The 20,728-nt window shown below is 47.5% G+C and overlaps 2 protein-coding genes across 2 annotated transcripts; one reads left to right on the forward strand and one right to left on the reverse strand.

The window, feature by feature from the left end:
* Positions 1-7,960: 7,960 nt before the first annotated feature.
* On the forward strand, positions 7,961-12,831 carry LOC119339101 (pentatricopeptide repeat-containing protein At2g22410, mitochondrial-like). Its single transcript, XM_037611266.1, has 4 exons — positions 7,961-10,100; positions 10,190-10,256; positions 11,228-11,361; positions 12,721-12,831. The coding sequence occupies exon 1, from the start codon at positions 7,961-7,963 to the stop codon at positions 9,890-9,892; it is 1,932 nt and encodes a 643-aa protein (XP_037467163.1). The 3' UTR covers positions 9,893-10,100; positions 10,190-10,256; positions 11,228-11,361; positions 12,721-12,831.
* Positions 12,169-16,382, reverse strand: LOC119338777 (probable methionine--tRNA ligase). The gene is made up of 13 exons (XM_037611012.1): positions 16,073-16,382; positions 15,218-15,371; positions 14,962-15,117; positions 14,649-14,879; positions 14,411-14,554; positions 14,006-14,096; positions 13,823-13,929; positions 13,621-13,735; positions 13,426-13,544; positions 13,251-13,316; positions 13,027-13,155; positions 12,804-12,947; positions 12,169-12,700 (listed from the first exon to the last, which is right to left on the reverse strand). The coding sequence occupies exons 1-13, from the start codon at positions 16,330-16,332 to the stop codon at positions 12,626-12,628; spliced, it is 1,791 nt and encodes a 596-aa protein (XP_037466909.1). The 5' UTR covers positions 16,333-16,382; the 3' UTR covers positions 12,169-12,625.
* Positions 16,383-20,728: the final 4,346 nt, after the last annotated feature.

The raw sequence follows: 20,728 nt of genomic DNA on the forward strand, positions 1-20,728 counted from the left end.
TTAACACCCATACGAGCCTTGCAATCATACCGCTCCAACCGGTTTCTTTTCCTCTTGTCGCTCGCATCCATATAGATGCCAGCTTGTTTGCTTGGAGATTTTTTGTTACTCGCATAGCTCATATCAACATCTTCACACTCATTTGTTGCAGCTCCGTCAGAAATGCTACCACCAACATTCTTCGAAGGATTTTTCCGTGAGTGTATGCACTCAAAAACTCTATAGATAAGAATGCGCTTCTGATCCGAGCTGCTTTTCCTACTATGTTTTGATGTCACAATGCGAGTACCAAAGCCCATCTTCGAGGCATATTCATTGTAAACACGCTGAGCTTCTTCAACATTGTCAAAAACCATTCCAACAAAAGGGACAACTGGTTGTGATGATATATCTTCATCCGGTTCATCAACAAGTGTTGCAGCATTTCCATTGGCATTGTCACTAGCCACACGGGCATTGCCATGATTTGGAGCTACACCATCGGTGTTCAGCTGCAACGAATCGTCACTATCATTTTGGGGAGTATCATTCAGATCAATTCCATATTCTTCTTCTTCATGCGCAACATTTTGCATATCATCGTCAAGGAAAATTGATGGCTCAACAGCAACATTCTGCAACAAAATCAGCACCCAAGTCATTTTTTTTGCTACTTGAAAAAACATGCAAAAAGCGCAAACAAAAAAGTGGACTCAGCATGGCAATCATAATCCCAAAACAGTTCCTGTATGCAGCGTTTTAGGATGCAGCATGCAACATCCAGCAAGTAGCATGTAGCAAATGCAACTCATGCTTGTAACATTTTAGTAGCAGACATCAGGAAGAAACATCTTACTAGCATTAATTGACAACACAAAAAACAAGCACAAGCATGTTCACAACATCTCTTTTCAATCTCATGCTCATCAAAGGTTGCAAAAAATTTTTGTGAACAAAATGATCTAGGGTTTGCAATTGGAATTCATACCAGATCAATTTCATCCCGGCCATGCCGTGCTGCATCTTGGAAGACCACACCAGGGTTGTAGTACCGTTGCAGCGCCGGTCCACTACTACCAGGGTCTCCCCTCCTCAGTGGACTTCGGCCATGAACGGCAGCGGAGCTCGAGCCCAAATCCATGGCATCAAGAGGTCGTTACGGATGTATGACATGGTTGAAGCAAGTACAAGGCGGCTTGATAGGTGGGGGAGCCCCTCCTCGAGGTGATTCGGTCGTGGGGAACAAAAAACCGGCGGACCCGGCCGCCGCCGCCGCGGATCGGGGACGGGCAGGCGCGGGGGATCGAGCTCCCTTGTTTTTCTCGTTGTGGCTGTTCGTACAACGGTTGCAACAAAACGTTTTTTTTGCTGCAACGGTTGGTTCGGTGGTGGCCTAGCGCGGAAATCCAACGGTCCAAACTAAACTCATCGCACGGCTGGGGCTGGACCGGCCGAACCGTTCGGCCGGTGCGCCGGCGCAGATCGCTGACCCATTTGGAGTATAATTGTAGATGCTCACATACATGTGCATACACTCACATATATAAACACACACGCACACACTATATATCTCTAAAGCAACTTCGGAAAACTTAACCGATACAACATTTTAACATTGACGAAGTCAACACGACGAACAAATATCTCTAGAAATACCGAAATAAACCCAGAAAATGCAGGTAACAAGTGTCAAGTTTGGCACTTAAACCTGATAGACTGACTTCATAAGACAGAACTTTTTTTTGCATGGTAATACATGTCTCATTCATATCATAAATATTAAAGTACAAGTCACGTAAGGACCGACATGACAAAACTGAAAAGGTAGCAGAACATCTCTAAGTTTGACACCAACGCCCATCACCTGCCTCCGGCACCACGACAGCAGCCACCGAAGAAAAGAATGATGGATCACCTCCTCACCCGAGCTCGACGCGGCTCCATCGCTGATATACAGCTTTGCGGACCTCCAAGGTGGCTTACCAAAAGTGAAGCCCTTACTGTTGAACGAATCAGACCGGGGCAACACCCCGGACACGCCATCAAACTCCAGATCTGACACCCCACCGCGACTAAGACGTCGCAGAAGGAAACCATACCTGCCATCCACGAACCACGAACCTAGCACATGTTCCGTCTTTCAAATGTCGTCGATACAGACCTCAATCTGCATCCGCTCCTGGACTACCTCCCAAGCTCCGTGCCGACGCTGGAGCAAACGTCGTCGCAACGGCGGAGCCCGAGAACACAGGTCCACCACGAGGATGCCATCGCCGCCACGCCATCCTTACTTGAACAGACTGGTTTCCAAATCCATCCCCAACCATAGGACCGATGGCCTTGTCAAGAAAGGATCCGAAAAATCTTTATTCAGCGTTATCATCGTCGCCGCTGAAACAGAGACGATGAACAGTCTAAAAATCTAAACTACGAAGGAGTAAAAATGATCCACACATGTGGATCCGGCGACCCCCCCTCACCACCGACGACCGAAGTCGCCGGCGGAGGGGAGCCGCCGGAGGACGGCGCTGGAAGATTGGGTCTCCTGGCGGCGGCTAGGGTTCCGGCCGCCAGGGACAGGAGGAAAACTTAAAAGCCAATGTAACTAGCACCACAAGACAGAACTTAGCCATCTAAGCTATGACTCGGTCAGCTGTCGTCACGATAGTTGAGTTGAGTGTTCTATTAATGATCTCTGTTCGAAACAAAACAAAAACACCTTTATTTTCCTTCTTAACCCAGGAGTCGGTCAATAAGCTACGCGGGATGGAAAACAGGGCCAACAATGGATGCATGTAGGCCGAAAGGATCGAAAGTCTTCCACAGATGGAAAGGGGGAAGATTCACAAAATTAGCTATCGCACGTCCAAAAATATTACTCCCTCCATTTTTGTATACAAGGCCACTATCAAAATTATAATTTGCAACTATACAAGGCCACTAACATCAATTGAGGTAAAATTGATGAGGTTTGCCTCATATTAGCAACCGAGGACATTAATATCCCTTGCATGCATGTGGGAGTGAGAAGCTTGGTTTTCATGTACCACATTAATCAACCAACGAGGAGTGAGAGGGTTGTCTTGTTGTGCGTTTAAGAGAAAAATACACATTAAGGCTGGTGCCAATGGACTGGTGCTTAGATGGGGTGCTAAGCATATTAAATAGCTTAGCAACCAAACTCCCCAATGCATAGGTGCTTAGCTTCTTGTAGCTAAGCTCTTTTCATTTAATTAGTCCAAGGATCTTTTGTAGTATATAAACTTTGTAGCATATTTGTGCTACGTATTAAGCAAATAATATCCCTTGAGGAAAACACATGAAAATATAGTTGACTTGAGTCCATACATAAAGTGCCGATAAGATATTATGAAAATACATGAAATTACACCTACAATTAAAGATGCTTAAAATAAATGATGATGATAGTCTATTTTGGCCCAAACTTTTTCCAAATATGCTCTACCAAATCAGTTTTGAGTGCTCTATGAGTGCCACGATCTCGGATTCTTGCATCCCTTTGTAGCACCTGGGCGAATACCGGTATGTCCTCGGCGAAGGAGTCTAGCATGTCCTCCTCGGCTAGGAATTCATCAAGTGTGTATAACTCTGTTGGATATGTAGTGTTTCTGGCATCACTATCATGTTGTTGATCTGTATCATCAGGATCATCTGGTGGATAGTTATACATAGGCCTGAAACATGTAACAAACAAGACAACGATTGTACACATCAGAATAAGATCGAACCAAAAAACATAACAGCTGGGTGACACTGTTTAGATTCCTGAACCAGAGAACAATGACATGAAAGTTAAGTGACGAACTTCCCATGATAAAAACAGAATTGCGTTTGATTTCATAAAAAAAAGTTCGTGTCTGATTATTTGTATGACTAGATAGCATCAGTGCAAATTTTGCTTCATCTACTAAAAACAGAGTAATTTTGTACCCCCTAATCTTATTCTGTCTGAACGAGTAAATAGCATAAAACTACTACTTTACAGGCTAGGGTTCCAAAAAACTACCGGTTTTTAATTTTTCTCAGATAACTACCAAATCAGGGGTCGTCTGTTTCAAAAAACACAAATCACCGAGTGCTTATCAATTGATCATGATTATGACAGCTGGGGCCTGCACGTAAGATAACTGTTTGTTTGACTGTTTAGTTTGACCGTTAACTTACATGTGGGGCCCATATTTTGTAAAAAATGTAAAAGCAATCAGGTCCCTAAGTTTTCTAAAAAAAAGCAATCGGGTCCCTGATTTTTTTCACAAAAAGCAATCGGGTCCGGCAAGGAGAAGACGCGCCCGACGGCGCCGGCAGCTCGCCGGCGACCAGGTCGCGGGCCTGGTGGAAGGAGGCGCCGCCGCTTTGCTCGGCGCGAAGGAGGTGCTTCTCCGGCGGGCGACGGGCTGGGTCCACTCCTTGTCGGCCGCTGCTCTTGAGATGTTGTACACTTCAAATTGTCTGTGTACAACATCTGAAACTTCAGATAAATAGATCCTTATGCATTTCCATCAGATCAATAAGTAGATAGCAATACCTTGAAATTACTTGTTGGTTCTAAACTGAATTGAACTCAGTTTGATCCTATATAAAAAGATCGCTACAGATGTACCTAGATGTAGTATAATCAACTACGTTCCTTCCAACTACAAGTAACTCCAAACTAAACTGAACTGAACCATTGTGTATTACGAGCTGAACTAGTACGTTAAATCAATTAGAACGTTCTGAACTGAACAAAAATTACGAATTGAAATCAACTAGGTCTTCTTGGCCAATTATCATTCAAGTTTTGGCCACAGCCCAAGTCTGATGCAGAGAAAAAATCGCATCTAAGCAAGAATGGGAGGGACAAAACATGAGGCGCACTAGCATACAGAAGAAAAGAGTATTCTGATTTGTGAAAGGACGATACCCTCGAGCAGATTGTGGCTGGCCGACGGAGCTACCAGCGACGGCGAACTGAACCGAGGGCACTGGTGCTGTCCCAGATATCTTCTCCCGCGACTGGCCGGAGGAGCTACCGGTGGCGGCGAGCTGAGCCGAGGGCGTCCCTGGTACTTTCTGCCGGCGGCGGTCCATGGAGGCAACGCCTGAGAGGCGTGGCAGCGTTGCGAGGTGAGGAGGAGGTGGCTATGCCGGGGCGGCGGCGCAGGGCGAGTGGGTTGAGGAGGCCAAAGGGAGAGACGGGGAAAGGAGAAGAGGCGAGACGGTTCGGCGGCGTGCACGGTGCACAAGATCAAATTAACTGCGTTCCACCTAGGTACGAGCGCCTGGAATCGTTTCTTCCTGAGGGTACCGATTAGCTCTCTCTCCTCATTAATTAACATGCCACGTCTGATTTTTGACTATGTGGCAGACTTAGCACCTGTCCAAGGTGGAGCATTGGGAGGGGCCTAATTAACACGTGGAGTGAGGAGAAAAGACAAGCTTCCAACATTGACTCAAGTAAACATTAATTTCTATCTTGGTACGTGTAATATGGGTTTATGGCCTTGTATATAAAAATGGAGGGAGTACTCTACAAAAACTTATGTGTTGACTGTGGAGTTACCTAGACGTTTGGTCTTGACCTTGCGCAATTCACTACTGAGAATGCTTACAAGGTGCTCAAACAGGCAACTTTCCTCCCTTTAATCTCCATTGACGGGTCTAAGGATTGGTCTCCTCTTCGCCTGTTGCTCCAGCGACCGATGGTGGAGAGGGCTAGCTAGTATATAGGTAGGGTATTAGTCCTTGCAGGAACAACGTTAGACGCTTGTTCTTTGAATTAGTCTTTCGAACTTTGATCCTCTTCAAGTTCATCCATCGAGATGGATTAGACGAAGCTATATCATAGATCCCTGTCAGCTCCTCGAGGCGGCGAGGTTGGGGTTTCTCGCCGTGCGTAAGCAACGACAATATTTGATGTCAGGTTCTTCAGACCGATTCAAGGATTTAACGCAGAGGGCACTGATCCTTAGGGGTACATGCACGAAGACTTTTCAACTGCCATTGAAAGGCCAGGGAGGCTTCGATACGAGAGTAACGATAGGCCAATACTTATTAGGCTCCAAAATAGTTACGAGTTAATTAGTTTAGAAGCATCAATGAACGAAGTTGGCTTCTAAAATAAGCTAAGTAGGGGTGGCTTTTGTGAATATTCTAGTTGTGCACGGCCCGTTTTAAAAAATTTCAAAACTTTTTGTAAACAAACAAACAAACACACGCGTGTGCACACACACACATTTACTACATTTGTGCAAAAGTTCATTACATTTTACTTTCACAAGTTGCTAAAAAGAGAAATACTCCCTCCGTTCCAAAATAGATGACTCAACTTTATACTAAAGTTAGTACAAAATTGAGTCATCTATTTTAGAATGGAGGGAGTATGTATTTTCAAAGGCGGATGCTACGGATCAGCCGGGAAATCATCCGCCTGGCGAACCGTCTGATTTAGGCGCATATGGCCCGTTCGATCATAGCAGCTCAGCATCTCAGTCCCCCATCGTCCTTCGCCTCTAGTCTTGCATCCAGCTGCCCCCAGCGCTGCTGCGACACCCTCCTCCTCTCTCAACAACGAAGGAAAACGGCGACTGCAGCACCGACGCATCCGCCGTCGCACCCATGCCGGCGACGTCGCAGTAGCGGCGATGCTGCAACCCCGATGAGTGCAGCGCCGGCGACAGTCCGTTTCATCCCTTGCCCATGCAGCAATGATGATGATGCAAAAGTTGAAGAGCTACACCGGCCACAATATGCAGCAGCGACGATGTTGCAGGAGGCGCCAAGCCGGCCATCGATGCAACAGCGGTGACGTTGTATGATGGTCGCCGGCGATGCTCCATTGTAGCTTCACGGCAGAACAGAGCGACGCAGCAAAGCTACAACACAACACCGACGACTCCGGCGATGCTCCATTGGAGCTCGATGGAAGCACTGAGCGACGCAGCAAAGTTACAAGGCAACACGGACAACTTCGGCGATGCTCCATTGGAGCTCCATGGAAGCACCGTCTGGCGCAGAAAAAGCTCCAACGCAAGCACCGACGGCAGCCATGGATGGGTTGCGGCACGTGACCCGCTCCACAACACCGGTGGTCGCCGGTCCCTCGCTGCACCGGCCGCCTTTCAACAACTCGCACACGCCGTGTTGCTTTGTAGCTTGAGGACATCCCACTTCCCGCAGCAACGAAAGATGCAGACGACAACCGTTGCAACGCCGGTGAGTGCTGCGCAACAATCACCGGCGATGTCGATGCGTGCTGCACAGAAGCACCGATGTTCTGCGATAGCGTTCATGGCAGAGATAGCAGGAGGTTAGAGACGAAGAAGAGAATCGCGTTTGGGGAAGAAGAGAAACGAGTGGTTGTGGCTCACCGCATGCTGGTCTTCCAGGCAGATAAGGTTGGAAGTTGGTGGGCCCGATGAGAACGTGGTTGTGCTTCCAGGCCAACTCATGCGAGACCGCATGCGAGCAAGCACGCGTCGTATGATTGAGTTCGATCCAACGCCTCGCGACGTGGTTGACGCAACAAGAAATCAGTCGGTCTAAATTAAACATTTTCCATTTTCAAATGGGCCGGAATTTTTTGTTTTTGGACCAGAATTTTGTTTTTTTGTATAGCTTACAAATTACATTTTTTTATAAAAAATTCATGGATCCGTAGAGAATACATAAAAAATTTCCGCAGAATTATTTTCTATTTTTTTGAAACTTTTAAATATGATTTTACTTTTTTTTCAAGAAAAGGCACCATGGTGCCCGAGCGCACAAACTTCGCACTCGCGGCTTATGGCCTAACTTAACCCGTCAAAAGAACTGGGCCGAACTGTACAGGCCTCTATTAAGGTGCCTCGCTGGAGGTCCTCTTGGGCTTGACGGGCCAAGCCTTGTGCCTTGCGGCTCAGCTTTGCCCTTCACTCGCCACTGCCATTTTTGTCTAAGAAAAAGAACTCGCCACTGCTTTCCTCCTCGTCTCACTCAAACCATGCCTCCGCCAGCGCCTTCCCGCCTCCTGGCCGTCCTCTCCGCCCGCCCCCCTCCGCCGCTCCGCCTCCTCCTGCAGCTCCACGCGCACCTCCTAACCGCCGGCCTCATCTCCTCCCCGTCCCCACTCCCCTTCGCCTCCAGCCTCGTCGTGGCACTCGCCCACTCCGACGACCCGCGCGGCGCGCCCCGCCCGCTCCTCCAGGCGCTCGCCCTCCTCGCCTCGCTGCCCTCCCCGCCCGACTCCGCGCGCCCCTACAACGCCGCGCTCCGCGCCCTCTCCCTCTGCGCGCACCGCGGCCTCGTCCCGCGGTGCCTCCCGCTCTACCGCTCGCTCCTCCTGTCCGCCCGTCCAGACCACCTCACCTTCCCCTTCCTGCTCAAGGCGTGCGCGTGCCTGCAGGAGCGGGGCTACGGCGACTCTGTTCTGGGGCACGTCTTCAGGCTCGGGTTCCACGCGGACGTCTTCGTGGTGAACGCCGCGGTGCACTTCTTGGCGGTGCGCGCGTCCATGGCGGAGGCACGCAGGCTGTTCGATCAAATGCTTGTCAGGGATCTGGTATCGTGGAACACGCTGATTGGCGGCTATGTGCGAAGGGGCGTACCCGGGGAGGCGTTGGAGTTGTTCTGGAGGATGGCAGAGGATGGGACGCTGGCACCTGATGAGGTGACGATGATTGGGGTCGTGTCAGGGTGTGGGCAACTGCGGGATCTGGAGCTTGGGAAGAGGCTCCATCGATATGTGGAGAGTAATGGAGTGAGGTGCACTGTGAGGCTGATGAATGTGCTAATGGATATGTATGTCAAATGTGGTGATTTGGAGCGGGCCAAGTCTGTGTTCGAGAGGATTGATGGCAAAACGGTTGTTTCATGGACAACCATGATTGTTGCCTATACAAAGTTCGGGTTGATGGACGATGCGAGGAGGGTGTTTGATGAGATGCCTGAAAGGGACGCATTCCCGTGGAATGCGCTGATGGCTGGTTATGTGCAGTGTAAGCAGGGCAAGGAGGCTCTTGGGTTATTTCATGAGATGCAGGAAGCAAAGGTGAGGCCTGATGAGATTACCATGGTCAATCTTTTATCGGCTTGCTCGCAGCTTGGAGCGCTAGAAATGGGTATGTGGGTTCACCATTACATCGACCGACACCGGCTTTCACTCAGTGTTACACTAGGCACAAATCTAGTTGACATGTATGCGAAGTGTGGGAACATCGAGAAGGCCATCCATGTTTTCAAAGATTTAGCGGAGAAAAATGCGCTCACGTGGACAGCAATGATATGCGGTTTGGCAAATCACGGACGTGCTGATGAGGCAATACAATACTTCCGGAGAATGATAGAGCTTGGATTGCAGCCTGATGAGATTACATTCATAGGGGTTCTGTCTGCATGTTGTCATGCTGGCCTGGTTAAAGAAGGCCGCGAGTTTTTTTCCTTACTGGTCTCAAAGTATCATCTTGAGAGGAAAATGAAACATTATTCATGTATGATAGACTTGCTAGGCAGATCAGGTCATTTAGATGAAGCAGAACATCTAGTAAACACCATGCCAATGGAGCCTGATGCAGTAGTGTGGGGTGCTCTCTTCTTTGCTTGTAGGATGCACGGTAATATTACTTTGGGTGAAAGGGCAGCAATGAAATTAGTAGAGCTTGACCCGAGCGACAGTGGAATATATGTGCTACTGGCTAACATGTATGTAGAGGCAGGAATGAAGAAGAAGGCTGATAAAGTGAGGGTGATGATGAGGCACTTGGGAGTGGAAAAAGTTCCTGGATGTAGTTGCATCGAGCTAAATGGGGTGGTTCATGAATTTATTGTGAAGGACAAGTCACATACAGACAGTGATGCTATCTATGACTGCTTGCATGAGATCACGCAACAAATAAGGCACACTGCAAAAATGATTGACATTTATGCAACTGGTTGATGCCTGCAAGATGTGATATGTTTGATTATTTTGCGCAACTCAATCATCTCGTGAGTTATGCCAGGCAATGTGCTAAGATAAGTAGGATTTGCTGATGTCCATCAAACTTTGGGCCATTACATCAGCATTATGGCTCTTTTACAGCTTACCAGTCTATGAAAATAGCAATTCCAGTGCAGATGCTGAAGGCAATATCTCAATTCAAAAGGTACTGCTGCGCCTTACAAGCCAAAAAAAATTAAGCTTGTCAAAAATTGGATTGGTGCTTAGCTGCCTTTTTTCTTATTTCCGTACCAGTCCTTTGAATTCTGTTAGGCCGGTAAAGAGAGCAGGAAGCAGATCCATCTGTGAAGTCTTCAACTTTGTAAGTTACCCTTAAACTTTTCCTTTTCCTACTCACAGTTGTATCTGATACTGATTAAATTTGCATATGCTAGCCTCACGATTTAAGTTCGTGAAAAATATATTTTGCAAATGACTCTGTCAAATACATCACCAAATGGACCCCCTAGGGAAGTTGCAAAAGATGACTCTTATGCTAAACCAAAAGAGCACTGTAAGCATTCAGTAATTTGTAGCAATATACAATTTGTTGCTTTAAATAAGCACTATTGACAAAAAAGTCATTTCAATATCTGAATATCTGACTATAGTTTATGATTCATCAAGAGGGATAAAACAGAATATAATATGTCATGGAACGGTGACGTCACTTAGAGTCTGGAAAAGTAGCATCTCTTCTCCTGAACCTCTAGCCATTAAGCCGAATTTGAATCTCCTGAGAGCCTTCAGGAAATCTTCGTGGTCCAACAAAACTTTTTTTTTAATGTGAGCATAACACTAAGACAAGTCTACTAGTATAGGATCCCATTGTATTCAGCCATGTGTTGAAAGAATCAGCAAAAACATTTATGCCAATTGGCATCAGACTCCTTATTTTGTCTATCATATGTTCCATATCGAAAAACATGTTATGCCATATGCCAATGTTATGTCCTCATCTAGTGAAGCAGCCAAACTTTTGCATTTGATCTTTCTTTAATGTACTGTCACAGATTCAAATCTGCAGAGAATACGAAATGTCCCATATAGCTAATTGATAGGGTTAGCAATGAGGGTGATAACATTTCCAGTGATACTGGACTTTAGGTGATACAACGAATGGATGGCACATGGTCTGTTTGATCTTGATCTTGCGTGTAGGAATATGGTCACAACCTGGTGATATTCAGGTCAATGGTTCAGGTCCCCTATTGATGAATATGCAGAAACACACTCTTTCCTTATTTCTGTAATAATTGAACTAACCGTTTCTTCCTCTCCATATTTTCCTAGCACCTCCATATCCGGAGCATGAAGCGTCGCTTGCTTCTGTTGGACCTGGACCCTCTCAGAGTGTGATTCAATGTCTGCTGACAGCCTATTTCTCGGCAAATGCCAAGAAGATTGGACGAGCCAAGGTCAATTTGGTTAGTTCATTGTCTAAACTTCTATAATCGCTAGTCAATAAAGAAACTCCATGCCAGTTGTTCTGCAATTGCAGCCCGTAAGGATTGGTTATTAAAGTAGTGTGCTTTCCAAAATAATATTATTTGAGCAGTAGCAGATTGTAGGATTGTATTGTTGTTTGAGGGCTAAACTTACGATCTGGAATGCACATCAGTAAGCTATCCATATCACTATAAGTCAGACAAAGATAAGTAAGTATCTCCTTGGGATACACACATCAAGCTCAAATTCCGCTAGTGTTGCTCAACGTTGCTGGTTCCGATTCCTTCCATTTTTCTTGACTGAACCAAGCTTCACATAACAGCTTGAAATGAATGTGAAAATGTGTGATAGAATAAGGAACAAGAGTCCAGTACTGGATTTCAGAACGTTGCTTTGAATTTCTCAAATTTGCAGGTAATATCTAATATGTACTCACTAACTCGCTAAGTACGCCATATATTATTCAAAGGTCTGTATATGTTAGACAAGGTGGGACAGCCCAATCGGCCACCTCCCCCACTACACTATTGTACTCGAGTGGGTGGATCTGAGATGTCCAATCATTACTAAAAATAATATCCTGATACAATATTGTTTCATGCAAAATTGGTATTTTTGCATCTATGGAGTAGCTCCTCACACAAATGGGCAATGCCCCTTCTGAATATTTTAGCCTTTCATAAAAGAGCTGGAGCTACTTAAGCATCAAGGTAACCCTATTTCTCATACAATTTATCCACCTTTGATGGCCCCTGCTTAAATACACTTGTGCAGCATGCAAAAGCAACCTATGGCACATCATAATCTGCAAATCAATACCAGGCTCATCACCTATGGTTACACCACTACCAATACAGTCGACCCAAGCACGTTTACCACAGTTCTGTGAGCTTGATGACACAATAAACGGCTGATTCTTTTCTCTCCTTAGGTTAGATAGAAAAGTAAAGGTTTCCTTTATTTTTAACTATGTACATCATACTCACAACTAAAAATGTAGCTCCCCAGGTGATCAGCACATGTGCACCAATTTAGGCATCTCCAACTCCAAGTACTACAGCATGTAGTTCAGTTTATGTACATTTTCTGAATGCATCATCACTAATAATCAGTAAAATATACATTGTGATTCATCCTTCGAACTCACATTTCTGGATCTCAATGTCATTTGATTAAGTATTGTGATCAACTTTGCAAGAAATGTTTTGCAGCTTCCAGTTAGGCAACAACTTCATTGGCTTCTTAATTAGCCCTTGCGTTTCTTTCGGCCTGACTGCCTGCAAATGTTTCCCTGAAGCTATCCACTGCATCATCTTTCTGTATATGGTGTACGGCAGGCGTCAAGGAAATGAAGGCAGCAAACATACAAGGGATGAAAGTGGAAACAAAGGAAGAACATGAAAAGCGTGCTAGTGCATACCAACTCTGTGAACAAAGGCACAATTTTCCCAATCCTGTGGTTTGATGGTATGAGATCCCAAGGCCTTTTCGCCTTGTCACTCTCCCCCTTTTCATCGGCAAAAGAAATATGCTCATTCGGACAGAGATTCAGCTGTTGCAAGACCTGGGCCAGAGAACAAGACATTATAGATTTGCATGTAAACATTGCCTGAATGCAAGTAATTCATAAGTTGGTGACAAACATCTTTTGAGAAGGACGGCATGAAAGGCTCTAGCAAACAAGCGAGAAGGTAGACAACTCCAACTGAAGTTTTCATCACAGTCGCGCAACTAGCTGGATCTTGTTGGTAAAGCTTCCAAAATTGACTCTCCTGCATATCCAGGTAGAAAACCGGAGTCAAATCCCGTGCAAGTTAAATGATGCAGAGTAGAAATGAAATCAGCAAAGGAAGGAACAAGAGCTTACTTGAAGGTAAGCATTTCCCTCACTAGAGATGGCCATTGCAATTTTCAGCCCTTGTTTTAGTTTGACCTGTTAACGGCAATGTTTATGTCACATAAATGCTTCAGATCTATGGTACTTATTCAGATTTATTCACTAGTACAATGCGGAGTTCACACAGTTCAGGTTAATGCATTACCTTGTCCATTGCATCAGTATACTGCTGAATCAAATTACCAACAGTTTCTGCTAACGACTGACTCAATGGATGTATATCAGCATTAGGTGCTTCAGGTATGATGGAGCCGTAGCCAGCTCCTGCAGGAACAATTGAAAAAAATTTTATCAGCACCACCAACAAAGAAAATTTAAAAGAGAATGTTCGTCTTCTAACCCTCTGGTTTTGCGATAAAGCTTAGCACTCGATAGATGAAGTTGCCCAAATTCTTTAGCAGCTCGTTGTTATGCTTTATCTGCAAACCTCCCCATGTGAAAACTGCATCTGATGCCTGAAAGTTTTACAAGATAGACCAAAATGAACAATCTTACATGCATAGAGGTTTAATATAGATAATTCAATTTAACCAAAACCTAACCTCAGGACGATTACTAAGCAAGTAGTATCGCCACACATCAGCAGGAATATTTGTGGCTTTGGCGTCATTGCCAAAGACTCCGATGCCCTTAGTTTTCGAGAACTTTCCTGTGCATGATAACAGAGTGAACAAAAAAAAGATGTCCAAGAATAAATAATGGCCTGAACAAAACCTGTGCGATACCTGATTCATAGTTGAAATATTCAGTCACACTAATATTCTTCATCAGAGTCCAGTTTTCACCAGTACCAAGTAGAGCAGAGGGAAACATGACCTGTAAAATTGTTACATATGCAGCAAAATAAGATTTCTATGAAAAGATAATATAAGAATTGCCTGCTACATATCTGTATGCACTTGCACATATACTCCCTCCGTTTCGAAATATAAGCCCTTTTAGAGATTTCAATACGGACTACATATGGATGTATATAGACATATTTTAAAGTGTAGTCCATATTAAAATCTCTGAAAGGTATTATATTTAGGAACGGAGGGAGTAGAATATATTGAAGCTTGTTAAGCAGCGTTGTACATAGAGAGGGTATTTGTATACTGGAAACTCCCAAGTTGGCAAAAGAATCTCACCGTGTGGAATGGGACGTTGTCTTTGCCCATAAACTGATACAATTCGACATTCTCTGGGTTCTTCCACCACTTTTCCCACTCGGGCGTGTAGCAGGCCGTGATGGAAATATATCCGATCGGCGCATCGAACCAGACATAGAACACCTGAACCCATTCATCACATTACTAACATTAACACAAACATGGGAGATATAAACTTTCCCAAATGAATCTCTGCATGCTCAGATGGATGGCAGACCTTATCCTTGTACTTCTCATGTGGGACAGGGATGCCCCATTTCAAATCCCTGGTGATGCAGCGAGGCCTCAGCCCTTCCTTCAACCAGGCATCCGTGATGCGAACTGCGTTCTGGCTCCATGATCCGGTCGCCGAGGCCTCGTCGATGTACTTCTCCAGTTTCTCCTCCAACAAGGGAAGCTCCAAGAACAAGTGGTCCGTATGGCGGACGACCGGTATGCCCTCACAAACCTGGAGAATGGTAACAGTTAAGCACATGGAAGATTGATACGCGGTGAGAAGAGCCAAATAGAACTAGAGAAGCTCCTCCTGCCTTGCATCTGGGATCAATCAGCTCGGTCGAATTCAGCAGCCTCCCGCATCTGTCGCACTGATCGCCCCTCGCGGTGTCGTTGCCGCATCCCTCCACGGGGCATGAGCCCACGACGAATCTGTCCGCCAAGAATCTTTGGCATGATTCGCAGTAGAGCTACAATAGATGGACAGAATAATTTAGGCTATGTCTAGTGTGAGGAAAAGAAAACGCAGGGAATGAACCTGTGACAACATAAAACAGATAACCGGCAAACCTGCTGCATTGTGTTCTCTGAGAGCCAGTTGTTGTCCAGCAGCTTGTGGAAAATCGATTGGCAGATCTCTGTCTGCTGCGGGGTGGATGTCCGGCCGAAGTGGTCGAAGCTGATGTTGAACCACTCGTACACTTCCTTGTGGATTGCATGGTACCTGCATCAGTCAGTAGGGGGGTGGATTTTCAGAAGCTATGCAACACAACACAGATGTAGTTCCCCTCTTTATTCCCTGATGATGAAGCAATTTGGTTGAGTGCAATAATTTAATTTAATCCAAATTGCAGTTCTACTTGCAAACTTGATAGTGCAGCACGAACCATCCATACCGGTCCTCCAATACGAATAAACCAAAACCTCAACCTCAATTTGCACAAATATCAGCTTCCGACGATACTATAATCTCCACTAAATATCACACTGTCACGTCTCAGGCTATGGGCGAGATGTAAACAGTGAAGGTGCCATCCAGCAAAGAGAGAAGATCGGCGACGGCGCCTGGTGGTGTGAGTGAGTTGTGTGTGTGCTGAGTGGTCCGTAAAAGTCGTGTGGCTGTAACTGAAGCAAACAAGTCTGAAGATTGAAATCAGTTCTGAATTCTCCTCCTACTCTTCCCCTTTGACTATGAGTCGTCGTCTTCTTCCTCACGCAATCAAGGGGATGTCACACACACACACGCACACACACGCACGCACACACACACACACACACACACACACACACACACACAGAGCAACGGTTAGCCAAACACTCCAAGCCAAGACAAGCCAAACTACAGCATCATTTAGCCTACTAGGCTAGTTCATCATGTAATGATGCGTATAATAGTATCGAAAATCAAGTGGTGCGGGCGCTCACTTGTCGCAGATCTCCAGAGGGGAGCAGCCCTCCTCGATGGCCTTGTTCTCGGTGGCGGTGCCGTACTCGTCGGTGCCGCAGACGTAGAGCACGTTGTGGCCGCGGAGGCGGCAGTAGCGCGCGAAGACGTCGGCGCTGAGCACGCAGCCGATGATGTTGCCCAGGTGCGGCACGTTGTTCACGTACGGCAGCGCGCTCGTCACCAGCACGTTCCGCCGCCCCGCCACCGGCACCTTCGCCTCCCCCTTCCCCGACGACATCGCCGCGCCGGCCGATATAGAACGCGGAGTGGTGTTTCTGTGTGCGTGTATTTCTTCCTTTCAGCGCTTGTCCGATTGGTCGCGGGTTGCATTACATATATATTCTCTGGTGGATGCAAAGCTGACGCGTTCGACGGCGACGTCTTCTTGACGGCCAAGGAAGCTTGACTTTCTATTACTGTGGGTTTGTTCGTTTTTTTTAGCAACTACTGTGGGTTTGTTCGTGGTACGCCAGTTGCCTAAACTAGGACTGGGCCTTCCGAGGCCCAAACTGCATAATTAAAGGGACGAAACGACTTAAGTTTTTTTTAGGGGTACCAAAACGACTCCCCAGTCTGGCAGCCCACACCCCCCGCGCGGGGCGGGCGCCCCCGTTTTATTTCCTTTTGTTTTGGCCAGTGCTAGGCGTAAGCCGGCTGATCAGCCGCCTCTCTAGCCGCCTGATTAGCTTGAGCTACACCGTTGGATGGAATTTTTGGGTTGCCTAACTTTCACATACTCCATGGCCAGTGCTAGGCGTAAGGCGGCTGATCAGCTGCCTCGCTGGCCACCCGATTAGCTTGTGCTACACCGTTGGATGGAACTTTTGGGTTGCCTAATTTTCACATACTTCATCGTTTCCACACGCACATCTGTTCGTGCTCCCATCGACACCCAACCATCCCGCTGGCGATTCTCAAAAACAAAAACAAAAAACCATCCCACTGGCTCATAAAAAATAGATGTCATTGTCTCGTCGTGTAGCGCTGCCATTGCAAAAGTGTCGTCATCATGGCAACATGGCAACAACAGCAGCAGCCGCCTTCCCCAAGCAACATGGCCGTCCAACGCCGTCGTCGTCGCAGCAGCACTGCTTTTGCAGAGCGACGTCTTCATGGCAGCAGTAGCAGCCGCCATCTCCAAGCAGCATCGCCGTCCGCTGCCGCCGTCATCGCAGCAGCGCTGCCAATGCAGAAGCGACCCCATACGGTACCCCGGGCCCTGGCGCTGCTGCCATGACGACATCGCTTCTGCATTGCGGAAGTACCGCATGGGGTCGCGGTAGTACCGCGCCAGCGGTTCTACCGTCCCCTGTCGGTGCTCATCAGAACGGGTCCAGGCCCTGCCGTGCCCACGGTAGTACCGCAAGCCTATGTGGTAGTACTGCTGGCCCGTGCGGTAGTACCGCTCCTGGTGTGCGGTAGTACTGCGGGTCGCAGGCTGAGTAGGTGGGTAACGGTTGGAATTGTCCCGTGACTATAAAAGGGGTGTCTTCTTCCTCTAGTTGACCATCTCTTCCATCCCTAAGCTCCATTGTTGCTCCAAGCTCAATTTTCGCACGATCTCTCTCCCTAACCAATCAAACTTGTTGATTCTCTAGGGATTGGCTGAGAAGGCCCCGATCTACACTTCCACCAAGAGAAATTTGACTCCTCCCACTAATCCCTTGTGGATCTTGTTATTCTTGGGTGTTTGAGCACCCTAGACGGTTGAGGTCACCTCGGAGCCATAGTACATTATGGTGAAGCTTCGTGGTGTCGTTGGGAGCCTCCAATTCAGTTGTGGAGATTACCCCAACCTTGTTTGTAAAGGTTCGGTCGCCGCCTTCAAGGGCACCAATAGTGGAATCACGACATCTCGCATTGTGTGAGGGCGTGAGGAGAATACGGTGGCCCTATGTGACGCCCCCGATTCAATCGTACACTAATCATGCACGCAAATGTGTACGATCAAGATCAGGGACTCACGGGAAGATATCACAACACAACTCTACAAATAAAATAAGTCATACAAGCATCATAATACAAGCCAGGGGCCTCGAGGGCTCGAATACAAGTGCTCGATCATAGACGAGTCAGCGGAAGCAACAATATCTGAGTACAGACATAAGTTAAACAAGTTTGCCTTAAGAAGGCTAGCACAAACTGGGATACAGATTGAAAGAGGCGCAGGCCTCCTGCCTGGGATCCTCCTAACTACTCCTGGTCGTCGGCAGCGGGCTGCACGTAGTAGTAGGCACCTCCAGAGTAGTAGTCGTCGTCGACGAAGGTGGCGTCTGGATCCTGGGCTCCAACGTCTGGTTGCGACAACCAGAAAGAAAGGAAAGGGGGAAAAAGGGGGGAGAAAGCAACCGTGAGTACTCATCCAAAGTACTCGCAAGCAAGGAGCTACACTACATATGCATGGGTATATGTGTAAGGAGGCCATATCAGTGGACTGAACTGCAGAATGCCAGAATAAGAGGGGGATAGCTAGTCCTTTCGAAGACTACGCTTCTGGCAGCCTCCGTCTTGCAGCATGTAGAAGAGAGTAGATGGAAGTCCTCCAAGTAGCATCTCCAAGTAGCATCTCCAATAGCATCGCATAGCATAATCCTACCCGGCGATCCTCCCCTCGTTGCCCTGTAGAAAAGCGATCACCGGGTTGTCTGTGGAACTTGGAAGGGTGTGTTTTATTAAGTATCCGGTTCTAGTTGTCATAAGGTCAAGGTACAACTCCAAGTCGTCCTGTTACCGAAGATCACGGCTATTCGAATAGATTAACTTCCCTGCAGGGGTGCACCAACTTACCCAACACGCTTGATCCCATTTGGCCGGACACACTTTCCTGGGTCATGCCCAGCCTCGGAAGATCAACACGTCGTAGCCCCACCTAGGCAAAACAGAGAGGCCAGCACGCCGGTCTAAACCTAAGCGCACAGGGGTCTGGGCCCATCGCCCATAGCACACCTGCATGTTGCGAGGGCGGCCGGAAGCAGACCTAGCCTAGCAGGCGTTCCAGTCCAATCCGGCGCGCGCCGCTCCGTCGCTGACATCTGAAGTGCTTCGGCTGATACCACGACGCCGGGATACCCATAACTACTCCCACGTAGATGGTTAGTGCGTATAGGCTCATAGCCAACTCAGATCAAATACCAAGATCTCGTTAAGCGTGTTAAATATCCGCGAACGCCGACCAGGGCCAGGCCCACCTGTCTCCTAGGTGGTCTCAACCTGCCCTGCCGCTCCGCCACAAAGTAACAGTCGGGGGCCGTCGGGAACCCAGGCCCACCTCTACCGGGATGGAGCCACCTGCCCCTTCAGCCCCCATCTTCGAACAGTATCACAGGTAATGTAACTGTGTAAAGTATATCGTATATGCCCGTGATCACCTCCCGAAGTGATCACGGCCCAGTAGTATAGCATGGCAGACGGACAAGAGTGTAGGGCCACTGATGGAACACTAGCATCCTATACTAAGCAGTAGGATAGCAGGTAAAGGTAACAACAGTAGTAGCAAGGACAGGCTATGCAGCAGTATAGGATTAACTGAAAGCAGTAACATACTACACTACTCTAATGCAAGCAGTATAGAGGAGAATAGGCGATATCTGGTGATCAAGGGGGGGGGGCTTGCCTGGTTGCTCTGGCAAGAAGGACGAGTCACCAACACCGTAGTCGAACTGGGGGTCGCCGGCAGTCTCGGGGTCTATCAGAAAGAAGTAACGGAGAGGAAACACAATAAATAACAGAGCAATCAAGGCATAACAGGACAACAAGCAGAGCTAGACGTGTTCTAACGCGGTAGTAGGTGATACCGACGAAGGGGGAAAGCATCCGGGAAAGTATTCCCGGTGTTCCGTGTTTTCGGACAGATGAACCGGAGGTGAAATGTTGCAGGTTCACTATGCTAGGGACGCGTGGCGGATGAACGGGCTGCGTATCCGGATCCGTCTCGTCGTTCTGAGCAACTTTCATGTTGAAAATAATTTAATCCGAGTTACGGATTAAAAGATATGATTTTTTAAAGATCTTAATAATTTATGGAATTTAATTAATTATTTAATTTAATCCGAAAATGTATTTATGACATCAGCATGATGTCATGCTGACGTCAGCAGTCAACAGGGTTGACTGGTCAACCTGACCAGTGGGTCCCACTGGTCAGTGACACATTTTAATTAGACATATTAATTAACCTAACAGATTAATTAACTAACCTAAGTGATTAGGTTAATCTAATCAGGATTAATTAAGTTAATTAATTAATATTTTATTTATTATAATTCTTAATTCCTTTTTTTTATAAAACATTCCAGGGCATGGGGCCCATCTGTCATAGGCCCCAGGGGCCATAACGGGTCTGGTCGCTAGTGGTTGCGGGCGCAACACACGACCCGAACGGGCGCACGCCCAGGTGCAGGCGGACCCGGGAGGGTACCGGAACAAGGGAGGCCGGTGGCCACGGCGTGGCCATGGCCGGAGCGGGGCGAGGCCGCGGTGGTGCGCGCGGCAGCCGGAGGCGACGCCGGAGTGGGGCCGCGCGGACGGGCGCCGGCAGGGAGCGCTGAGCGCAGCCAGGGGACGAGGCCGCGGCGAGGCGCGCGGGCACACAGCAGGTGCGAGCGCTCCGGGCAGGAGCAGCATGGCGGGCAGCT

The sequence above is a fragment of the Triticum dicoccoides genome, chromosome 7B (assembly GCF_002162155.2).
Source record: "Triticum dicoccoides isolate Atlit2015 ecotype Zavitan chromosome 7B, WEW_v2.0, whole genome shotgun sequence".
In the NCBI taxonomy this organism is placed as follows: domain Eukaryota; kingdom Viridiplantae; phylum Streptophyta; class Magnoliopsida; order Poales; family Poaceae; genus Triticum; species Triticum dicoccoides.

Bases quoted from the DNA above. Each gene is read 5' to 3' on its own strand.
- LOC119339101 (XM_037611266.1), top strand. From the start codon at position 7,961: ATGCCTCCGCCAGCGCCTTCCCGCCTCCTGGCCGTCCTCTCCGCCCGC.
- LOC119338777 (XM_037611012.1), bottom strand. From the start codon at position 16,332: ATGTCGTCGGGGAAGGGGGAGGCGAAGGTGCCGGTGGCGGGGCGGCGG. The intron at 14,555-14,648 runs GTCTGCCATCCA...GAATGGGTTCAG, and splicing joins ATGAGAAGTACAAGGATAAG to GTGTTCTATGTCTGGTTCGA. The intron at 14,097-14,410 runs GTGAGATTCTTT...ACAATTTTACAG, and splicing joins ACAACGTCCCATTCCACACG to GTCATGTTTCCCTCTGCTCT.